The sequence below is a fragment of the Antrostomus carolinensis genome, unplaced genomic scaffold (assembly GCF_000700745.2).
Source record: "Antrostomus carolinensis isolate BGI_N321 unplaced genomic scaffold, ASM70074v2 scaffold3129, whole genome shotgun sequence".
NCBI classification, from domain to species: domain Eukaryota; kingdom Metazoa; phylum Chordata; class Aves; order Caprimulgiformes; family Caprimulgidae; genus Antrostomus; species Antrostomus carolinensis.
Window position 1 is genome coordinate 38,472 of NW_010337699.1, and position 20,107 is coordinate 58,578.

At 40.9% G+C, this 20,107-nt stretch overlaps 1 protein-coding gene across 1 annotated transcript in view; it reads left to right on the plus strand.

Annotated features, from left to right (window-relative positions):
- SYNE3 (spectrin repeat containing nuclear envelope family member 3) overlaps window positions 1–16,280 on the plus strand; it is a 37,086-nt gene extending 20,806 nt beyond the window's left edge. The window contains 3 exon segments of the mRNA XM_029086804.1: window positions 113–256; window positions 1,570–1,608; window positions 16,083–16,280. Coding sequence (XP_028942637.1) covers window positions 113–256; window positions 1,570–1,608; window positions 16,083–16,280 — 381 coding nt within the window.
- The last annotated feature ends 3,827 nt before the right edge of the window (window positions 16,281–20,107 follow it).

The window sequence follows — 20,107 nt, forward strand, 5'->3', positions numbered from 1 at the left end:
ATACAGAGTATCTAGTAGTTTGAATTAGTATGAGTGTTCTTTTGAATGCTTGATTTAAAAAGTGGGGCCTTCTTGAATTCTGAGTTGCTACAGACCTTGTCTTTGCCTTCAGGAGCTGCAGTCTCGTGTGCCTGATGGTCAGCGTCTCTTTGAGGACCTTTTTCACCCTGTCATTGTAAACTCTGAAGACCTGGAGGACCTGCGTTACCAATGGATGCTCTACAAATCTAAACTGAAAGAGTCCATAAATTCACCGGTAGGTGACAGCACTCAATGCACAGTTGCTGATCTCTGTCATTGCTCTTTCAGGTTGCTTCACTAGTCATAATACAACAGTACATGTATGTGTCTGCTTATTTAACACCATCAAAGACAGAACAAACATAGCCATATATGTTTAAATATAAGCACAAATATTTTTGGATTAAGAGTTGTGCGTTATCTTTTTGCCTTTGTAAGCAATGCTTAGAATGTTTCTCAAAATGGAAGGTTCAAAAAAGAACAACAATTGGCTGTTGTTAAAGATGCACGCAGTTAGGGACTGTGAGTTGTTTTGTGTGTGTCAGGATTTTGGATATACACATAGTTCCAGGCACATGGATTTCTTGTTTTTTGCTTTTTCTCCACACAACTTTCTCCATTGATTTATTTTTTTAACAGTTCCTGCAGTAAGAATATATTTACTGTTCATTATTTGTGTCTCCTCTGAATAGCCACTGACTTAGAAAGTAACTGTGCACAGAAGGACCTAGTCCTTTTTGAAACTGTCTTATGGGCTGAGGATTTGGAATGAAATAAAGAGGAGTTATTTAATGCAAGAACCACATGATTAAAATTATTGAGTTGTTTTATGTAAGACATGCTGAGGATAGCAGAATTCATCCCCATATATAAGATAGCCCAGGGCATGCTAAAGATACTTCCATTTCTTAGCGTAAACATACATAATTGAGATTTTTTTCTATCTTAACTGCTTATATTATGTGTTCAGCTTCAAGATACCTTAATTGGAGGATTAGACTTTATAAGTGCATTTGGTGCTTTCTGAATGCAAATGCTTTGGAAGGTATCTGAACTCAAACACCTAAAATTTGAGGCACCTGAAAATTTTCTGCTTTGGGAAACCTTGCCTTCAAATCCAAAGCTTACTTAGAATACAAATCCTTTAAAGTGCATGGAAGGTAAGCATGACCTCTATTAATAAAGATCATATTTCTAAGAGTTGTTTGCCATCGATTGTAATGAGTTATGCTTTGTTGACCAAAACCTTGTGTAAGCATAAATATAGTCAATAGGTGTCAGTAAAGTCAAAGCTATTGCTTGGAGAAATCCTCACCTGATTCGAATGGTCAAGAACCTGAAAACATTTCAGCTTTCTGCCTGATGTGTTTTAAAAAGCACATTTAAAAAAAAAAAAAAAAAAAAAACTCCTGTCGCTTCACTCTATCCAGGTGATCATAAATTTGAAATAAACATCCCATGGGAGGTGAATACTCATTTATAGGCTCTGCCAGGATCTTAAGTTCATGCCTGTTTTTCCTTTTTTTTTTTTTTTTTTCTTTTAAACAGAGTCCTGGATCTTTGGAAGAACCAGACAGATTCAGAAAGGTATGACAGTTTGCTATCATTAAGCCAAAAACTGTTTGATCAGACATTTTGCAGATAAATATTTTAAATTAAACTTTCTACAGGTTCTTGAGATGAATTTGATTATTAAAAGCCTCTCTTAAAAAAGTTTATTTTCTCCAGATTTTAAAAGGAAAAATATTATAGAATTTTTACTCTTGAGCTATGCTTACTGTATCTCTAGAAGCTAAATATCCATCTCCTGGGAGAGTAGCAGAACTCAGTTTTTATACATCTACATGCTCTATAAACTTAATTCATTTTTCAAAAGACAAAGGAAGAGCCCAGATCTCTCCCTAAAGGTTTTAGGGGCCAAGTGCCTAAAATAATTTTGAAAATGGGACATCTGTTTCTTCAGACACTTCTGAAAAAATAGTTTGGATTAATCAGCTCACCTTTTTTCTAATGCAGAAAAAGAGAGAAAGTCACAAGATTTGTCTGTTGTTATTAGACTAAATCCTTATTGTAAGCAGCAGATTTCTTCCTGTGAAGGATTTTCTTTTGGAAGTGATGACATAAGAAACAGAAGCAATACAGGAGACAATAAGGAGGAGCTTAAAGAAAACAAAATGCTGCCAGTTTCTTATTAAACCCAAGCATCATTTCTGATCTCATAAAAGTTGCTGTGTTTTTTCTGTTGTCCTGAGCAGTGTTGAACTGAGTCTTTTTGTCTCTGTCACAATTTGCTTTGTTTATAGACACTATTAGCTTCTACTTTGTACTGTCATCTCACTTTCCCTTTGTTTTCAGAAGGAATCAAATAGGGCTTTACTTGCCCAACACAAAGTAGATTAGATTAATACCATGCTGCAGGAACATAATCACATAATCATCTTAAGTTAAATCAAACCCTTGATTTCTCCTGTTGCAACATCTTTTTAGAAGAAGAAAAATATTTAAAGGGTGCCAGTATAGTGCAGTCCTGGTATGGCCAGAAATAAAGACTTCCTCATTCAGACGAGATATTCCTCTGTTACTCAAAATATGGAGTAGCATCTCCAATATTTTTCCCCAGTGAAATACTGACCAATTTGAAGTAGTTTTCATGCATCCCCTGAATAGTTCTGTCCATTGTTCAGCCTTCCTGAAAACCCCCCAAAAGTTTCTCTTCTTGCCTGTCTGGCTCAGCATTAATTGTTTGGTACTGTTGGTCATCCAATAAGGTCACCAGAATTTTTCAGGCTGGAAACACAATATGGCATTTTAATACTTGTTGAGGAGGCAGACAAACATTTAGTAGTGCTGCTTTTCCGTAGAAGAGGCCTAAAGGGATATTCTAGGGGAGCAACCAAGGAATTCTCTGCTTTTGAGTCAAGTTGTTTATAGGGGAAAACATAACAAACAAACAAAAAAGCTTTAGGCATAAGCACATCTCCGCTGCACAACTAGATACCATTTTTTAATTCATCTGTCCCACCTGCCTCGAGGTAGGTGGTATTTATTCCTCCTTAACTTCTCCAAAGGAAACTAAAGTCTTCAGCTAATTTTTAAGGATACTGGAATAACATAATGGCAGGCTGCAAACATTTGTCAATTAGGCCTACAGCAAGACCACCAAAAAAGTATTGTATGAGTTTTTAATAGCTACTGAACACAAACAAAGAGAAGCAGCTTGGGGTGGGAAGGAATGAAGAACTGAAATACCTCGTAAGCATGAAGGAAATGGCTCCCATTGCACTAACAAGTGATTTGCTGTTTCCCTTCAGCCACTACAAATGTTGCAGTAACTTACACCGTGCTCACTTCAGTATGATTTTGCTGACTTCAGAGCATTCATTCTGTATTTAAACAGGGTCACTGTTTAAATACAGATCCAAGTGCTCTAAGCAAAGGTGTCTTTTTTTATTATTATTTTTTCCTTCTATTCAGGCTAGGACTTTTGTCAGGATGTGAGCCTGTGTTGCCATAAAATTGTTGAGCACTGCTTAAGAGGACCAGAAAATAATGTTAATTCTTTTTGGGTGCAATGCTGTTCAGGCTGAGAGAAAGGGAAGAAGCAAACCAGATGCAGAATTAGTGGCTTTGCAGTTTATTTTAAGTTCAGATTAAACACCTAAAGTGTGGCTAGAAATGAAAGAAAGATTAGGCAAAATATTTTTGTATGTTTTGAATACTGTTACAAAACTATGATGAAGGAAACCAACTAGCCTGAGAGTATGGCTGATGTCAGGTGTTAGTATCTGTACTTCGATCGTTAGTATCGAAGTACGCATGGTTGGGGGCTGCATCACGGCACTTGCAACATCCAGTGAGTCTGCATGCAATGGGATCAGGTTATCTCTAATTTCTCGGCTCACTCATGCTTTTGGGTTACACAAAATCAGCAGAGGTGGCGGAATTTCAGCTATTTTTGGACTGATTTCTGCTGTCTACAACATGAGGTCCCCAGTGACTCTGCTTCTTTCTCCTGTTTGAACTGTGAATATTTTGGAGCAGCAGATCAACCTGGAGACGGGGAAGGCCCAGCTGCAGCCAGTCTCATTCCATTGCCTTCTGTTTCTATTCCATTTCTAGCCTGCATGGCTAAATGGTGGGCAGACTAGAGCCTGCTCCATGTATATTAATCTGCTTTTTTCCTGATCATTCATCCTTTGCTGAGGACATGCCCCCAGCCACTGGTGCCCTTAGGAACATTATGGGCTAATGATTGCGATGTGAGCAACTGCTTGTTGATTAACAAAAAACAGTTGCAGGAAATTGCACTGGCTGCTGTGAATTTTTAGCAGGTGCCAATGACAGGGCAATGTAGATGGATATTTCTGCAGGGCAGCTAGCACACCCAAGGACATAATCAAGCAAATGCTTAATAATAACTATGATAAATGTTACTTTCAAAGGTTGACTCCCAGCTACCTGAAAATATTCCATGTGCATTCTTAGCATAAATGGGAAGTCAAGGGCTCATTATTTACAGGTCTAGGTAGCACTGTTTGATTTATTTTCTCGAGTGCTCAGAGTAATTACAGTTCCTTGCTAAACAAATGATTCTGGCTTTATTGTTTGTACAAACAAAATAGTTAGGATTCATTACATCAGTGGTCAGCTAATTGCTTCCTTTGAGATTCTGCTAAGAGTAATCTCCTATAACACACAGACAGAAGGAACATGTAATTTAATCTTATTTAAAGACACCATTGATCTGGACTCAATCAAATTAATGCAGTCATTCAGGAAACTGTGCAAAGTAAGAGCTGCCACAGCTTGCCAGGAAGAAAACAGTAATGCACTCTGCTCTGCCCAAGTGCAGATATGACAGGAATTCTCAGAAACTCACATTGCAAAATGGGAGAGATATGGATTTGATGGGTGGAGTGTTGCGTGGATGATGAACTGGTTGGATGGTTCCATCCACAGGGGATAGTGGTCAATGGCTTAATGTTCAGATGGAAAGCAATGACAAGTGGTGTCCCTCAAGGGTCTGTACTGGTACCAGTACTGTTTAATATCTTCATCAATGACATAGTGGGATCAAGTGCACCCTCCACAAGTTTGCTGATGACACCAAGCTGAGTGGTGCAGCTGACAAGCCTGAGGAACAGGATGCTATCCAGAGGGGCCTGGACAAGCTTGAGAAGTGGGCTCATGTGAATCTTATGAGGTTCAACAAGGCCAAGTGCAGGGTCCTGCACCTGGGTAGGGGCAATCCCTGGTACCAATACAACTAGGGGATGAAGGTATTGAGAGCAGCCCTGCTGAGAAGGACTTGGGGGTACTGGTGGATGAAAAGTTGGACCTGAGCTGGCAATGTGCACTTGCAGCCCAGAAAGCCAACTGTATCCTGGGCTGCATCAAAAGCAGCGGGGCCAGCAGGTCAAGGGAAGTGATTCTGCCCCTCTACCCTGGTGAGACCGCACCTGCAGTACTGTGTCCAGCTATGCAGTCCTCAGCACAAGAAAGGCCTGTTGGAGGGGGTCCAGAGGAGGGATACAAAAATCATCAGAGGGATGGAACACCTCTCCTATGAAGAAAGGCTGAGAGTTGGGGTTGTTCAGCCTGGAGAAGAGAAGGCTCGGGGGAGCCCTTATTGCAGCCTTTCAGTACTTAAAGGGGGCCTTATAAGAAAGATGGGGAAAAACTTTTTAGCAGGGCCTGTTGTCATAGGACAAGGGGTAATGGTTATAAACTAAAAGAGGGGAGATTTAGACCAGATATAAGGAAGAAATTTTTTACAAGGTGGGTGGTGAAACACTGGCACAGGTTGCCCAGAGAGGTGGTAGGAGCCCCATCCCTGGAAACATTCCAGGTCAGGTTGGGTGGGGTTCTGAGCAGCCTGATATAGTTGAAGACGTCCCTGCCCTTTGCAGGGCGATTGGGCTAGATGACCTTTCCTTCCAACCCAAAACATTCATGATTCTATGAAATGCACAGCATTGTGTGTACATGCCTGCGTTAGTGGTGCCTCTCTATTGAAAATATGTGGCTCATTTGTTTTCCTGAAGTCCTGCTGTGTGTTAACCACTTGAAATCTTCTGCAAAATTTGCATTCTTAGTAAAATGGAAAAGACTCAATAAAAGGTATCTTTCCCTCAGTTTTTGATATCTCTTTTATAAATATAGATAATGTCTCTTCATGTTTTTTTCATCACTGTGCCTATAAGCGTGTGCCTACCTGCTTTAGGAATTATATCATGGCCCAAACACAGGAAAAAGGACATCTTACCATTTAAAATCAGCAGACAGACTTATTTTCCTTCAGCAGTGATGTTCACTCAGAAAATAAACTTGGGCAAAAATATAAAAAGCTGAAAATACCTGGCTGCCTCTTCCTAACTCTGACCCACTGTTAAGTATGCCGTGCCAGACAGCATCATCCCCTTCCTTCTCCAGCAGGCCCACCAGCTTCCCTTCATGTTACTGCACCTCTGAGACTGCCTGCCTGTCTGCTTTTGTTTCTGTAGGTTTCATGTTGGTTACTAATCTACGTTACTGCTTTCCTAAATGCTAGAAAACAGACTCTGTCTTTTATCTGGTTCTGCAGCTTTTCTGCCTTGCTGATGCTCTGCCTCCATAGCAGTGCTTGGTGCAAGATGGAGAAGACATCTTGCTTCCTAGGACACCTGGTTCTTACTTTCTGTCAGTGTTAACATAGTATTAGCTAGGTATGTGGTTGGTGGTCCTTGCTTTCTTTGTTGAAAAGGTGCATCCTTTAGTAGCCTACCATGTTGCGAAGTATTTACAGATTTTCACCAAGGAGAAAACTTAGAATAATTTTCTCAGCAGATCTAATTTTACTTCCTAACTGAAAGGTAACCGAGAGAGAGATTTGTTGACCAGTAGCAGAATGAAACCAACTTCCAGTATATCTTTGAAAAATGGTTGTAACACTACTGTGAAAAGCACAGTAGGAAAAATTCTTATAATCAATACCTCAAATTGTATACATATTAGTTTTTTAAAAGTAAGCCATTGCATTTTAAAATCATTTAAATAAAATACAGATAATATTCAAATTATGTATGGTGACTGCTGAAGTTTAAGTTTAATCCTGACTTGAGATAAATCACTGGTAAAGCAGCTGGAAACACATTCTTGATGTGATAAACCAGCTTTTGATGTCAGTAGCTTCTTCTAGAAGTTCCAGAACAAGTTGTCTTTATTTTAGTTTTTATTCTTTCTATGCCAAATTTAATTAGGATTTTTTTCAAATTGCAAGGATGAATGGAAGTTGGAAATTGGGAGAAGTTGTGTTATTTCTCTGCCTTCCTGAGTAAATGTAGAATACTGATGTCTCCTACTAAATACTACTTGGTAGGCAGAGGCCAGGCTCCAGCACAGTGCCATAAGTTGTGGCACTGTCAGGGGCAGATCATCCTTTTTTCAAATGTTCTGTCAGTTTATCAGGACCTTGCATTTGTTCAGGGATGAAGTCCCAGACCATCAAAAGTTACAACCATTCTACATACCTGCTGGTATTCTCCCACACTGCCCCAGGGCATATCTGTGTGTGCTATTCCTAAATAGTCATTTAACCTTAGGAAAAGCCATAGGAGCATTCTGATTATCTAAGGATGCTCAAGATACTGAAGAGTTATTTCAACAAGGCAGAAAACATCTACCGCACAGGAGGAAAAGGGGAAGCTGTCATTCTTTGTTTCCTCCACAAACTGACTTTTGGAAGAGAAAAAGGAAAAAGTGTAATTGTTAATTATCTCCATGAAATAGTTCCTGAAGTACAGGGATGGCAGCAGGGCAAGGCCCAACCACCAGATTAGGCTCGAGGCTAGTGCTTCTATCATCATTCTCCCAGGCAAAATGCAACCAAGTGCTGCACAGCACAGTACACTGCAAAAGCCAAAACCATCTTCTAACAAGCTCTCAAATTTGGTGCACATCAAACAAAGGGAGCATGGCACAGATCAGATACAAGAGAACAAGTAAGGCAACATCGCAACCAGCAACTGATAAACAGGTATAATAATTATAAGTTCCTTCTAACACACTATGGTTGAATCTGTTGTCTCAAACCCTTTGAGCCTCACACTGGGTGCCAAAAAGGACTGTTGTATCACTCACTCCCCCCACAGTGGCATGAGGGAGAGAATTGGAAGGGTAAAAGTGAGAAAAATCATGGGTTGATATAAAGACAGTTTAATAAATAAGGAAACAAAGAAAAACAAAACCAAGAAAAACAAGTCATGCAAAAAAACTCAAGGGCTCACCACCAGCCAACTGATACTCAGCCAGTCCCCAAGCAATGGTAGCCCTGACAAAACTCACTGCCCATCCACCCCTCCCACCACTCCAGATTTTTTTGCTGAGCAGAATGTTGTATGGTAGGAAATATCCCTTTGGTCAGTTGGGTTCAGCCATGTGGGCTGTGATCCCTCCCAACTTCTTGTGCACCTCCAGCCTATTCACTGTCAGGGCAGTGTGAGAAGCAGAAGAGGCTTCGACTCTGTGTAAGCCCTGCTGAGCAATAACAGAAACATTCCTGTGTTATCAACACTGTTTTCAGCACAAATCCAAAACATAGCCACATACTAGCTACTCTGAAGAAAATTCACTCTATTCTAGCCAAAACTAGTACAACTGGTTTGAAAACCTTTTATCCTGTTATGAATCTTGCAAATACTTCACTTGTGCTACTTAAGAAACCAAGTGTAACTCACTGCCTGCTGTTGGATATGAAAATGTGCTTCAGAATTACCTCACTGAAAGTTTGACCTTCCATATTCTTATAACATGGAACAAAGATATTTTTAGCGACCCATCCTACCTACCACTTTACTAATCTTCCACAGTGCTGAAGATGGGACCAAACCAGAGACTTTTTCTTCTTGCTTGGGCCTGGAGAATTATAGATACCTGCTGCTTTAACAGATCAGGCTGTAGTCCTTGTCCCATGGCATGTTTATCCTAAAAGCATGTCATGTTGTGTGTGCACACAGAAGCCAACCTTTATAAATCTGTTTGTGTTGCATATGGCACAGTACTTAGTTCTAGGCAACTTTGCAGCAGAAATTCTGAAATATCTGCCATATGTGACTGCTGAAACCTCAGATACAAACTGCTGGTTTTTCCTTGTTTTCTGTTTCTTTTAAATGAAGCCTTCATCAAAGATTCTAGCTTATCATCCGACCGTGTTGAGGTATTCCAGAATCTCCCTTAAGGGGGAAAACAAAGCCTATAATTTGCCTGCATACTTACTTATTTACATACATACACTTATGCTTTTCAGAATTGAAAAGAACACTAAGGTTGCAAAGTCAAGGAATCTGAAGATAGAAAATGACAGAGCTAAAATTGCTTGTGTGACCTCAGTTAACCTCCCTTCAGCACATTCGTTCTGGTAGCTCTTTATGAGATGGAGAATGATAAACACAGGACTCAAAGGGGTCCCAGCCATCCTTACTCATTCCCCACTGCCGGTTGCCTAACCTGGGCAGTGTTTGCATTTAGGAAAGTACAGTTCTGAACCCAGTGGCTCACTGGCCTTTTGCAGAGGCCACATAACCTCTGACGACAGTATCCAACTCTTAGTTCCTGCTGTGACATACGGGAATGAGACACAGTTTTGCACAAGAGCACATTGGACGCTCAGTTCTATGGCCACAGTAGTATCCAACTCCCCCAAATTATTTCCCTCTTGAAAAGACCAGCTGTGATTTGCAATATGTTGTTTATCTTAGGGAGGGATACTCATGGCTCTGAGTTGAGAACTGGTGAGGAGCTCAGCTCCAAACTACCTCACATTGAGGTAAAAGTCCAACTTGCTTTGATTTGAGAGAGCAGCCTGTGCTCCCTCTGGAACTGATCTCTTCTTGTTGGCAATAACCTGCCTCTTTGAGTAGCAACTGAATTAGTACCAGTGCAATCTCAAGTGGCAGAAATCCAGGGCCTCTCAGGGGCAAAATATCACTGATAAAGCAACTGCTTTACCAAGAAGTAATGGTGTATGATGATGGCATGCTCCTATTCAGAATGAAAGGGATGTATGGTCAGCTGCTGTTACGGCCTTCCTGGCAGCTCTGCTTATTCTCAGAGGAACAGTGAAGTTGTAGAATTCATACCTATGTAGGTGATCCTTTCCAATGCCTGTCCTTCCTATTAAGATGTACTTCCCCTGTAACTATAGTTTAAGCCCATTATGTTGTGATCTGCCCTCTGTGGAGGTAGGCCTGGATTCATCCTGTCTAAGCATTTAACTCAGGGGTTTGCAAAATCATGCTTGGCACGTAGATGGGGGTTGACTCTCCATCTCTTCCACAAGAACTAGGAGCCAGGTTCAAAGCTAACACAAGGGATTTGTTCTTCATGCCAGATGGTTGACCTGTGGAACTCCTTGTTAAAGGATATTGAGGACTTTTTAAAGTTTGTATAGGTTCAAGGGGAAGCTGGAAATGTCTGGAGGAAAGATTCACTGAGTGTTAACTAGATGGACAAGCTACATGAGTCTCAGGAAACTGAGCTGAAAGTAGTTGGAGGCTGAGAATATTAAGAAATTATTCATGCTTGCCTTAGTATCTATGCATCTGCACCAATTGCTGTAGAATATCGGTGTAGAATATCAGTGCTGGGTACAGCACTGGCATGAAGCAGCATGGATGTTGGTGTCTTTGTCTGTGTAGTGCTTGTAGGACATTAGGGCATTGGTCCCTTTATCCATGGGGAGAGCGGAGGTTTACAGACAGCAGTGCATTTCCCAGAATAGTCTCTCAGTGAAATGCTCTAGGGTAAGAGGAATGAATCCTGACTAAATCTTTTTTTTCTCTGCTGGATCACTGATTCAGTGGTATAGGTATGATTTTTGTCAGGCGTGCTGGTGACATACAAGCAGCAGCAAAAACCAGTAATGAGCGTGGTATAAGATGCTGTATTCCTCTGCTTCCTCAAATAGCTAGATTAACTGTGTGTTTTCACAGATCCTGGAATGTGGTCAATAGCAAACCAGGGAGTGCACTGATTTTTAGTAAAACACTTCAGCAACTTACACAGGAATATTATATAGCAAGTTCTAAAGTGCTTTTCTGCTGTTTCCCATCTGAGGGATTTTTCATGGTGCATTTGGTAAGGAGTTATTAACTGCAAACAGATTTAAGTGCTGAGGACTCCCTAGATCTATATCAATGCTTGTCATTCAAATGCCCCAACATGAATCGAGTACAAATGTGAATGTTCACAGCCAGTGCAGTTCATTTGGTAACAAGCATGCATGTAGCATTACACAAAACACAGCCGTCTACCCCTTGACAGTCGTTGCTTGTCCTGGTATTTTGAGGGAGAAGGGGGAGGACATTCATCCTTGATGGTGAACTTTAAAAGTATATTTTCTTTTTAAATGTCAACCTATTCCTTTTCCATGTGTGTTTCAAAAATGTCTCTGACACTTTGGCTCGATACCCAGGTATTCCAGCTGTTATTCTAAGATGGTGGAAATTAAAGTTCTGTTGACTTCACTGGAGCTTTGCCAGTTTTCCTCAGAGGAAGATTTGATTTCAGAATATTTTGTGGAGCCTAGATCTGACACAGACGCTGCAAGCACTGTGGGTGCTGGGTAGTAGCTGATGCCAGTATACTGATGCCAGTAGCTGCAGTGATTGGGGAAGGGGATTCCACTGTGTGGCAGGGTTGTGGCTCCCACCTTTGACCTCAAACAGAAATGAAATATTCAAACTGTCTTTTGCAAAGGTGGAACTGTGTCAGACTGTCCTTTTCTAACCCAGAATGATGTGCTAAAGAGTTGTGAGTGTGGTCCATACAGCCTTGATCACTCCCACCCAGCAGAGCAAAGGTTTGAACCTTGGCCTCCTGAATTCCCTGTTGGTGCCATTGTCTCAGGTCACCACAGCCTGAAAGAGTCTCTCCCTCTCAGCACAGACCTTAAAAAATACCTTTACTTAGTCTTAGTAAAATCTAAGTGCTGCTTTTTTCACACTCGAGAGAGAGTGCCCAGAAGCTTCCCTGCTTTTTCCAATTGTATCATCTCTCCTATTAAAAGTTACTGTGTCACCTTCAAAATTTTCTATCTCTAACCTATAATGTAGTACTACCACCAAAAACAAAAAAAAAAATTATATGACCAATTGTTCCAGTCAGTAAGCACAGGGCAACAGAACTAATATAGGATTCATATGCACAAGAACACCAGAAGTTGGGCATACAAGTAATGAATCCATTTGTAAGGGTATCTGCTGAACTCCATGAATAAGTAGTTCCCGATCCTGACTTTATTTTGTTGTCTCTGTGCATAATCCTGCTGCAGACACTGAAGTTAATGGTAAATCTCCCATGGATTTCAGTGTGTGCAGGTTGGAGCCCTCATATATTAAGGGTTTATCATTGTAAATTTGCTGAAAGCACCAAACCCTCACAGCTCCTCTGTGCCTCATCTTCAGTCCTGCAGAGACATCATAATACCATGTTTGTGATAGCAGAGTCATTCCCATGGCAACAAATGGAGGCAGAAATACAAGATTCTGACCTTGCTGTGTGATCAAACAAAACAGAGAAGCTGGGCAGCAAAGACAAAAGTTCATCAAACACAAATGCCTATGAACCCAGTGAGCAGATGGGTGAGAACTAGCAGATAAAGACAAAATTTTTCTCCTTCTCTGAAGTTCTACCCCCAGGCAAATGTCCCTCCACAGATTTCTTTAATGCTAGGATCTGCTGTGGTTCGCATTCTTAACCTGCAAAAAACTCCAAGGAGAGCAAACAATAGCTTGTTAATAATGCCATTTCACATTATTTTTTTGGGGAGGATGCGCTTTGAAAAGAAATACTACTTTAGAGATCTAAAAACAAATAACATTTCAGTCTCATCCCAGGAGTGACTAATTGGCAGTGTGGTCATCATACAAAGGCAAAGACAAACCTGAGAGACCATAAGGCATGTGCTACCTGGGCTGTGTCAGGAACAGATGAGGAACTGGAAAAGCCCAGTATTTCCCACCAGTTCACAGGCAGAAGGAGGTAACTGAGAAGACAGGTGTTGCAGCTGGTTTGGCAATAATAGTTTCAAAAGGAAGTATCTTTTCAAATCAGTGCTAAAGGATTGACAGCTGTAATGTGTAAGTTTTAGGTGCTACTGGGAAGACTGGCAGTCCTCCTTCTTCACACAACTGTGTCAGTGAGAGATCATAGAATCATAGAATCATAGAATGGTTTGGATTGGAAGGGACCTTAAAGGTCATCTAGTTCCAACCCCCCTGCCATCAGCAGGGACACCTTCCACTAGACCAGGTTGCTCAAAGCCTCATCCAGCCTGGCCTTAAACACTTCCAGGGAGGGGGCATCAACAACTTCCTTGGGCAACCTGTTCCAGTGTCTGACCACCCTCACAGTGAAGAACTTCTTCCTAATATCTAATCTAAACCTCCCCTCTTTCAATTTAAACCCATTACCCCTTGTCTTGTCATTAGTTGCCCTTATGAAAAGTCCCTCCCCAGCTTTCCTGTAGCCCCTTCAGGTACTGGGAGGCCGCTATAAGATCTCCCCGGAGCCTTCTCTTTTTCAGGCTGAACAGCCCCAACTCTCTCAGCCTGTCTTCATAGGAGAGGTGCTCCAGCCCTCGGATCATCAATGGGCTTCTAATTCCCAGTTTGAGTTTGTGAGGACATTTTGGAGACTTCTAGCCATAATGAACTATTGAGTAGTTGGTCATTAGACCCTACCCTTTAACACCATCAGCATTAAGTCTTATTACATCTTAGTGGTAGAAGAAAGAGCACGGTTTGAATTGTCCCAAGGCAAAGGTAACTCTAATCTGATCTTTCAGCAACAGAACTACACCTGTTAATACCTACAAACAAACTTGTCCATGGCATCTGGAACCTGGAAAAAGGCTTTTTCCTTCTAGCTGGGTCACTATAATAAATGTATTTGTCATATTGCTGCATGTTATGGATGCAATGGAAAGTTAAGTATGAGAAATGGTTGAGAAGCTGTCAGTGAGAGTCCACTGGTTTGTACTGATTATACCAAGGAGTGGCTGTTTCATGGCATTATAGAGCCAAGCCCAGAAGGCTCTGACCAAGAGTTGTGGCTGCTTCTCTTACGCATTACACTTTTAGCATTGACTGTAAACACAGAAGCCCTGCAGGTTTTGTTCAGCCCCTAGGCTGATGAAATCCAGGAGAGATGATGGATTGCAGGTCTAGCTCCAGGACTAGAGAAAGGAAAGTCCTGTTAGTACAGGTACTTACGCCTGGTGCTTTGTCTAGTGGTTGAGAACAGGTCACAGTAGGAGCAGATGACTCCCAGGTTGGTGAAGCTTTGATTTAGAGGGTAAACACTAGCTGTACCTAGGGATGTTGCCCTATAGTGCTTAAAGTGTGAGTCCCATTTACACCCTGGCATTTACTCATTGCCTACTAACTACTGACAGTTCCAGTGTCCAAGGACCTGAGTTTTAATTGGCTTCAGAGAGCAAGTTACAACTCAGATGCTGAAGGCCAGAAATGCTGGAGCAAGCAGCTGTTGCTCTGCTGCCTCTACATCTGCCTGACACAATAATTAAATTTCATCAGCCATTTGATATAATGGAAGCAAACCAACTACAACAGAAGAAGAATTTCACAGCACAACTGTCTCATGGTCTGTAGCTGCAGCTATGTATTTGCCTTCATAGTTAATTCTGTAAGCATTTATATAAAACTGCAAGAGACTCGGAAATTTATAAAAGCAGTGGAAGAGCGAGAACCTTAAAAAACAGGAAAGGGTAATTACTTTTCTCTGCCATCATTTTGCTCCTTATCTTCTCTGCTGATGTTTCCCATGGACTATTCATGGTGTTGCTATAGTGGGACAAAGGCATCGCCTGTTAAGTCAAGCATCCAGTAGGGGCCAAGAGCCCTAATTTTGCTGCAGCACTGGCATCGCCTGTGGCTTGAACATGACAATTTAACTTCAACTTGTGGAAAACAAGGGTCCCAATTCAGTGGATGTTCTCCATTGATGATTGTGATGTAAGTTAGTACCTAATGCTGTAGCAGCATTAAGTGTTATTTCCGTGTTCTGAGCATGAATCCATGTTTGATTAAATTAAAGGATTATTGAGCCCTCTTTTTCAGGACTCCCTTACAGATCGTTGACTTGGTGGTTTTTTTTGTGAAACACACATAGTTCACCTCATTAGCAGGAGATCTCCAGGAATCTTGCTTGTGGAAATCTCACTTCTTAATTAATCTTTCCTGAATTCTGTAGTTCCAAATATGCTTTCTCCTGGTTGTGCTAATTCAGATTAAATTCTTGAAGTTAATTGAGCTACTCTCGATTTGCACCAGCATAAAGAAAAGTGTAATGGGACTTCGTGTGTTCCTCCCATGGCTGCTGACCAATAAATGTGACTTTAATGTCCTCTTCACTGTCAGTGTTGTGTTTTCTCTCATTCTTTTGCATCACGTGAAAGTTTAAGAAGGGAAGAGGTATTGAGGCATGCTGCACTGCAGGGCCTTTTTTCTGGCCTCCAGCCTCATATACCCCAAAGACAGGATCCAAAGAGCACGTTGCAGCTGGGGAGATGACTGTGAGATGGATGAGCTGCAAAGCTTCTTTCTGCCAACGGAGAGCAGAAGACTGGCTCCTCTCTTCCAGGCATCAGCGCTCTCATTTTACTGACAGGAGAGTTACTAACACAGTCCTTCTGTGCTGTATGCTGACTGAGGAGACCAGTCAGCAGCTTTGGCGTGAGCATTTGTAACCACCACTTTGTAATTGGAAAATGGACTTGGAGGCAGTTTTTCCTTCTGCTAGAAAGTCAGCAGTGTTTGCCTGCTAGAAGAAGACAGTTTTCAGCAGTGAATTCTTTAAGAGAATGAAATATTCTCCTAAAAGAAGAAATATTCTCCTAAAAGCACCAGCTTCAGTCAGCCGCAGTGCACCAAGCACCCAGGCTGGGTCCCAGGGCAAGGACAACATGGGTTGTTCTGCCCTTCTTCCTGGCAGTTTGATGTAATTGAAATGCACCTTCCCAGGTCTTTATTTTTCTAAGCTGCTCTTTCATTTGTGTCTTTCAGAAGGGCTCTGGACGTGTGTGCTCATTCCTGCATCGGGTGTGCTGGGCAGCACTACCATTGCAGCTACTCCTCTTGCTGCTCCTGCTCCTGGCCTTCCTCCTGCCCCTGGCAGAGGAGACTCACAGCTGCACGCTGGCCAACAACTTTGCACGGTCCTTCAACCTGATGCTGAGATACGAGGGCCCACCTCCAACCTAACTTCTTGATGTGGCATGAGGTGACTCTCAGAAATACAGACTTTGTTTTTAACAATTGCAAGTATTGTAGATTTTAGGGCTTCTAACAAGGCTGTCATATCAAATGGAGAGATCACATCAATGCAACATAAGATTAGTCCACTTTAATCATGTATTTTAGCAAAATTAATATTTTTACAATATTTTATTACTATATTTATAATGTATATATAGATTGTGTATGTGTATGTATGTACATATATATATATATAAAAAAATGCATATCTGTGGTCAAACTAACATCCACCATCCACTCATCCACTGTTTAAGGATAATCCTCCAATGTTTCTGTTTCTACCATCTTTCAGCAAGGAATACTGAATGATGGTTTTGTTGTGGGTTTTTGGGGGTGATTTTTAAAATCAAATTCTTGTTGTTTACAACCAAAGTCAGAGCAAGTATGAGGAGATGTGGGCGTTTGCACCAAGTGCAAATTAGAAAGCAGGTAGAGTAGAATTATGTTTGAATACAATGGTTGACATTCAGGCCAAAGATAATTGGGATGATTCTATTTAAAATCTTGAGCTGCTTTTTTTCAGTATCTGGATGCAGGGATTGCAGCAGGTAATGGAAATGGAATACAGTAGGAAGAAAGCTGGGAAAAAAAAAATATCTATTTTTTTAGCATCTCTGTAGCAGGAGAACTTTTAAAATTAGGTCATGATTTTCTGAAAAAAATTGTGTGTATTGAACAAAACCTTGTATCAGTGATCTTGTCTATAAAAAGCAGTGGGGATTTTTTGTTTGTGGGATTTTGTGGGTGGTTTTGTTGGGTTTTTTACTTTATAAAGAGGCATTTGGTAATGGATCATAAAGCCTGAACAGTGGGATGCAGCCTGGCCCAGTGTCAGCAAAGCAAAAGTTGAAAGTACCACCCTGGAAACAAGATTCCTTCCTAAGAAGTTTTTATATTAATGGTTTGTTGAACTGATTGTATCAAAGACAGTCAAGCCTAGATTTCCATATAGTTTAAGATGGTGACAACTTTTCATTTATTTACATAACCTTATGACTGATTTATCAAATTTTTGAATGTACATTTTAACATTGCCTTTTAATGTAAAAGCAATTTTCACTTTGCTGTGATGAAACCATTCTTAGTGGTGTTTTACCTAATTGACTCCTGAGAGAAAAGGTAATTTCTAAAATTTTGTGCCATTTCTGAGAGCTATCCCTTATTGTCTCATGGTTTTGGCCACAGTTGTAATAATGCAAAAAAAAAGAATTTACAGAAGAAACAGTGACTTTTCCTGTCCTGGCTATGTTGCAGGAGGAACTTTTCTTCTGGGTATCAGTATGGTATATTCAGTGTTGTTTTACAAATAAGTTCCAAAATAATATTAAATCTGTTGTGCAAGTAAATTATTTAGTAGCTGAGAGACTGAAAGAGGAAGTCATACTGCTTCAACAAAACTGTGAAAGTTTTGCTAAAGAAGCAAACTTGGGTAGAATAGGGAAGTGTAGCAGCAAGGAGCTCATTATAGGCACAGAATGAGGGAGAACAGGCAGATGTGAAAGAGAACTAGCTAAAGATAGAGAAGAGAGGTGTCCAACAATTTATAAGACCTAAAAAAAGAAGTTATGATGAACAGAGAGGACAAGAATACAGCCTCTAAGGAGGAAAAATCTCAGAATCTTTTTAATTCCTTCTCCCTGCTACAGAATTGGTACTATTCCATATTAAACAGGTTTTCTTCAGTAAGGTTTATAATGGGGCAAGTAACAGGGACTCTACCAGTGTTCTGAGGAGACTCTTCCACCACCAGGACTCTGTCACCGTGTTCGTAATAATGCTTCCAACTACACTGGGCTTGCTAGAGTTGAATAAATTTCTGCCAAAAGTGAAAAGAAGGGTGGAAATTAGAGAAAAGAGAGCAAGGATGGTGAAGGTATTCAGGTAGAGCACAAGGGGAGTGTGTGGAGGAGCTGAACTGGTGGGGATTGAAACCTGACTGTCGGAAGACAGCAGAGGAGCTCTAGAGAGCACACAAAAAAGGGGGCTGAAAGCAGAAAGATGAGGAGAGAGGATGTGTCCTGGGCAATAAGACAGACATTCACATCTAAATGGGAAGTGAAGGAAGGTAAGGCCTGTGATTTCTTTCATGAAGGAGCTAGGTGGAGAGGAGCTATAATTCATCAGAGAATGGGACAAGTTAATTCTTTCTGTGCAACAGTTCTTTCTGGTGGTGGAGGACATGCCTCCTTCTCACCCCTGATTAGCTGTTCAAGAGCCATGCACGTTCCTGCTATGTGCTCCTCTAAAAATTGCTGCTGGCCCTGAGGGAAGAACCCTGTGGCTGCGCAGCAAAGAGCTAATCATCATATGCATCTCCATTCCACATTGAACGCTCCAGTAGAAAAGAAACAAACAAAACCTGCTGTATATGGCTGTGTGTATGTGTACTTGTGCATGTACTTTTCTGTGGCGTAGCTACATTGGACTGCTCTGAGTTTTGCTGAGCCATTCCAGGTGATGAAAGTAAAATGCCAGTGAGAAAGTAAAAATAATGAGGAGTAGCATAGCCACAAGAGAAAATCATCAGGGAGAGAGAAAAGTTTTTTCTCTGAAAGCACAAAATCTCACATCAGATTTCTTTCTGCCCAACCTTTCTGATCTGGATGAATTTTATGTCAAATACATTTGACACCACAGGAATATGTAACTGGGGGAAAAAATTTCTACACAGAGGACCATAACAGAACAACTGCATCATCACCTTGATTTTGCAGTGTTGTGGCAGGTTTAAAAAGACCACTAAATTAGAAACACACTTTTGCTGCTGGGTTTGCATTCAATTTATTCTATAAGTCCCCTGTCTATAATCTTGGAATTTTTTGCTTTAAATCTCAGCAAATCCATTCTCATTAACTTAAGTAATCTAAATATCTCACGTAAGTGATGAATCTACTTCTTTGCAATGGAAACTATCTAAAGCACAGGACTTTGATGTTCATCTCACTCAAAGCAGTTTCAGTGTTCCATAATGTCATTGACCTCAGGTGTTCAATGAAAGCGTGAGATTTTTCTAAGAAAGACAGAATTTTTTAAAAATTCACAGAAGTAAGCTTGAAATGTAAATCCAAAATATACTTTATTTTTTATTCCCTTGTTTTTCTTCTGACAAGTTTGTGATACTGATCCTTGGAAGTGTGTGTAGATATTAATCAAGTCAGTAGTTGGAATAATGAAAACAAACTGCCCAGTTCAACTTCCAGGAAACTGAACAAAGCTCAGATTCCTCAAAACACAAACTAAATCATGCCATTTCCAAGTCAGTTCTAAAATCTTGAGCACTGTTCTTTATGCCTGAATCTTTGCTCACACATGATTTGGGAGTTACACCCTCACTTTTGTGCCTGTAAAATCTCTAGCTCATAGACATCCATACAAAACTGAGATGTGTTGAAGCTCAGCTGGGTTGGGGACACTGCCTGAAGACGTGCCTTGCTAAAAACCTAGGATTCACAAAACAGATGAACATCCACAACTGAGGGCTTGTACTACTTTACTCTCATCCAGATCCAACCACTCTGAGGGTGCTAAAACCCTTTAAAATAAATGGAATAGTTTGAGCTTGTAAATTGTGTATCTGGCTCAGGCCACATAGCCTGTACTGCATGCAGGTACCCAGCCTGTTCACAGAGCAGAGCTGTTGTGCATCTCTCTGAGCTCTTTTGCCTGCACTATGGACTCAGTATTTGGTTGACCACATTGATGACCTTTCAGTGTTGAAGGCAAAATCCTGCACTCTAGTGCCCATGCATTAAAGTAAGAATTCTGCACAGCCC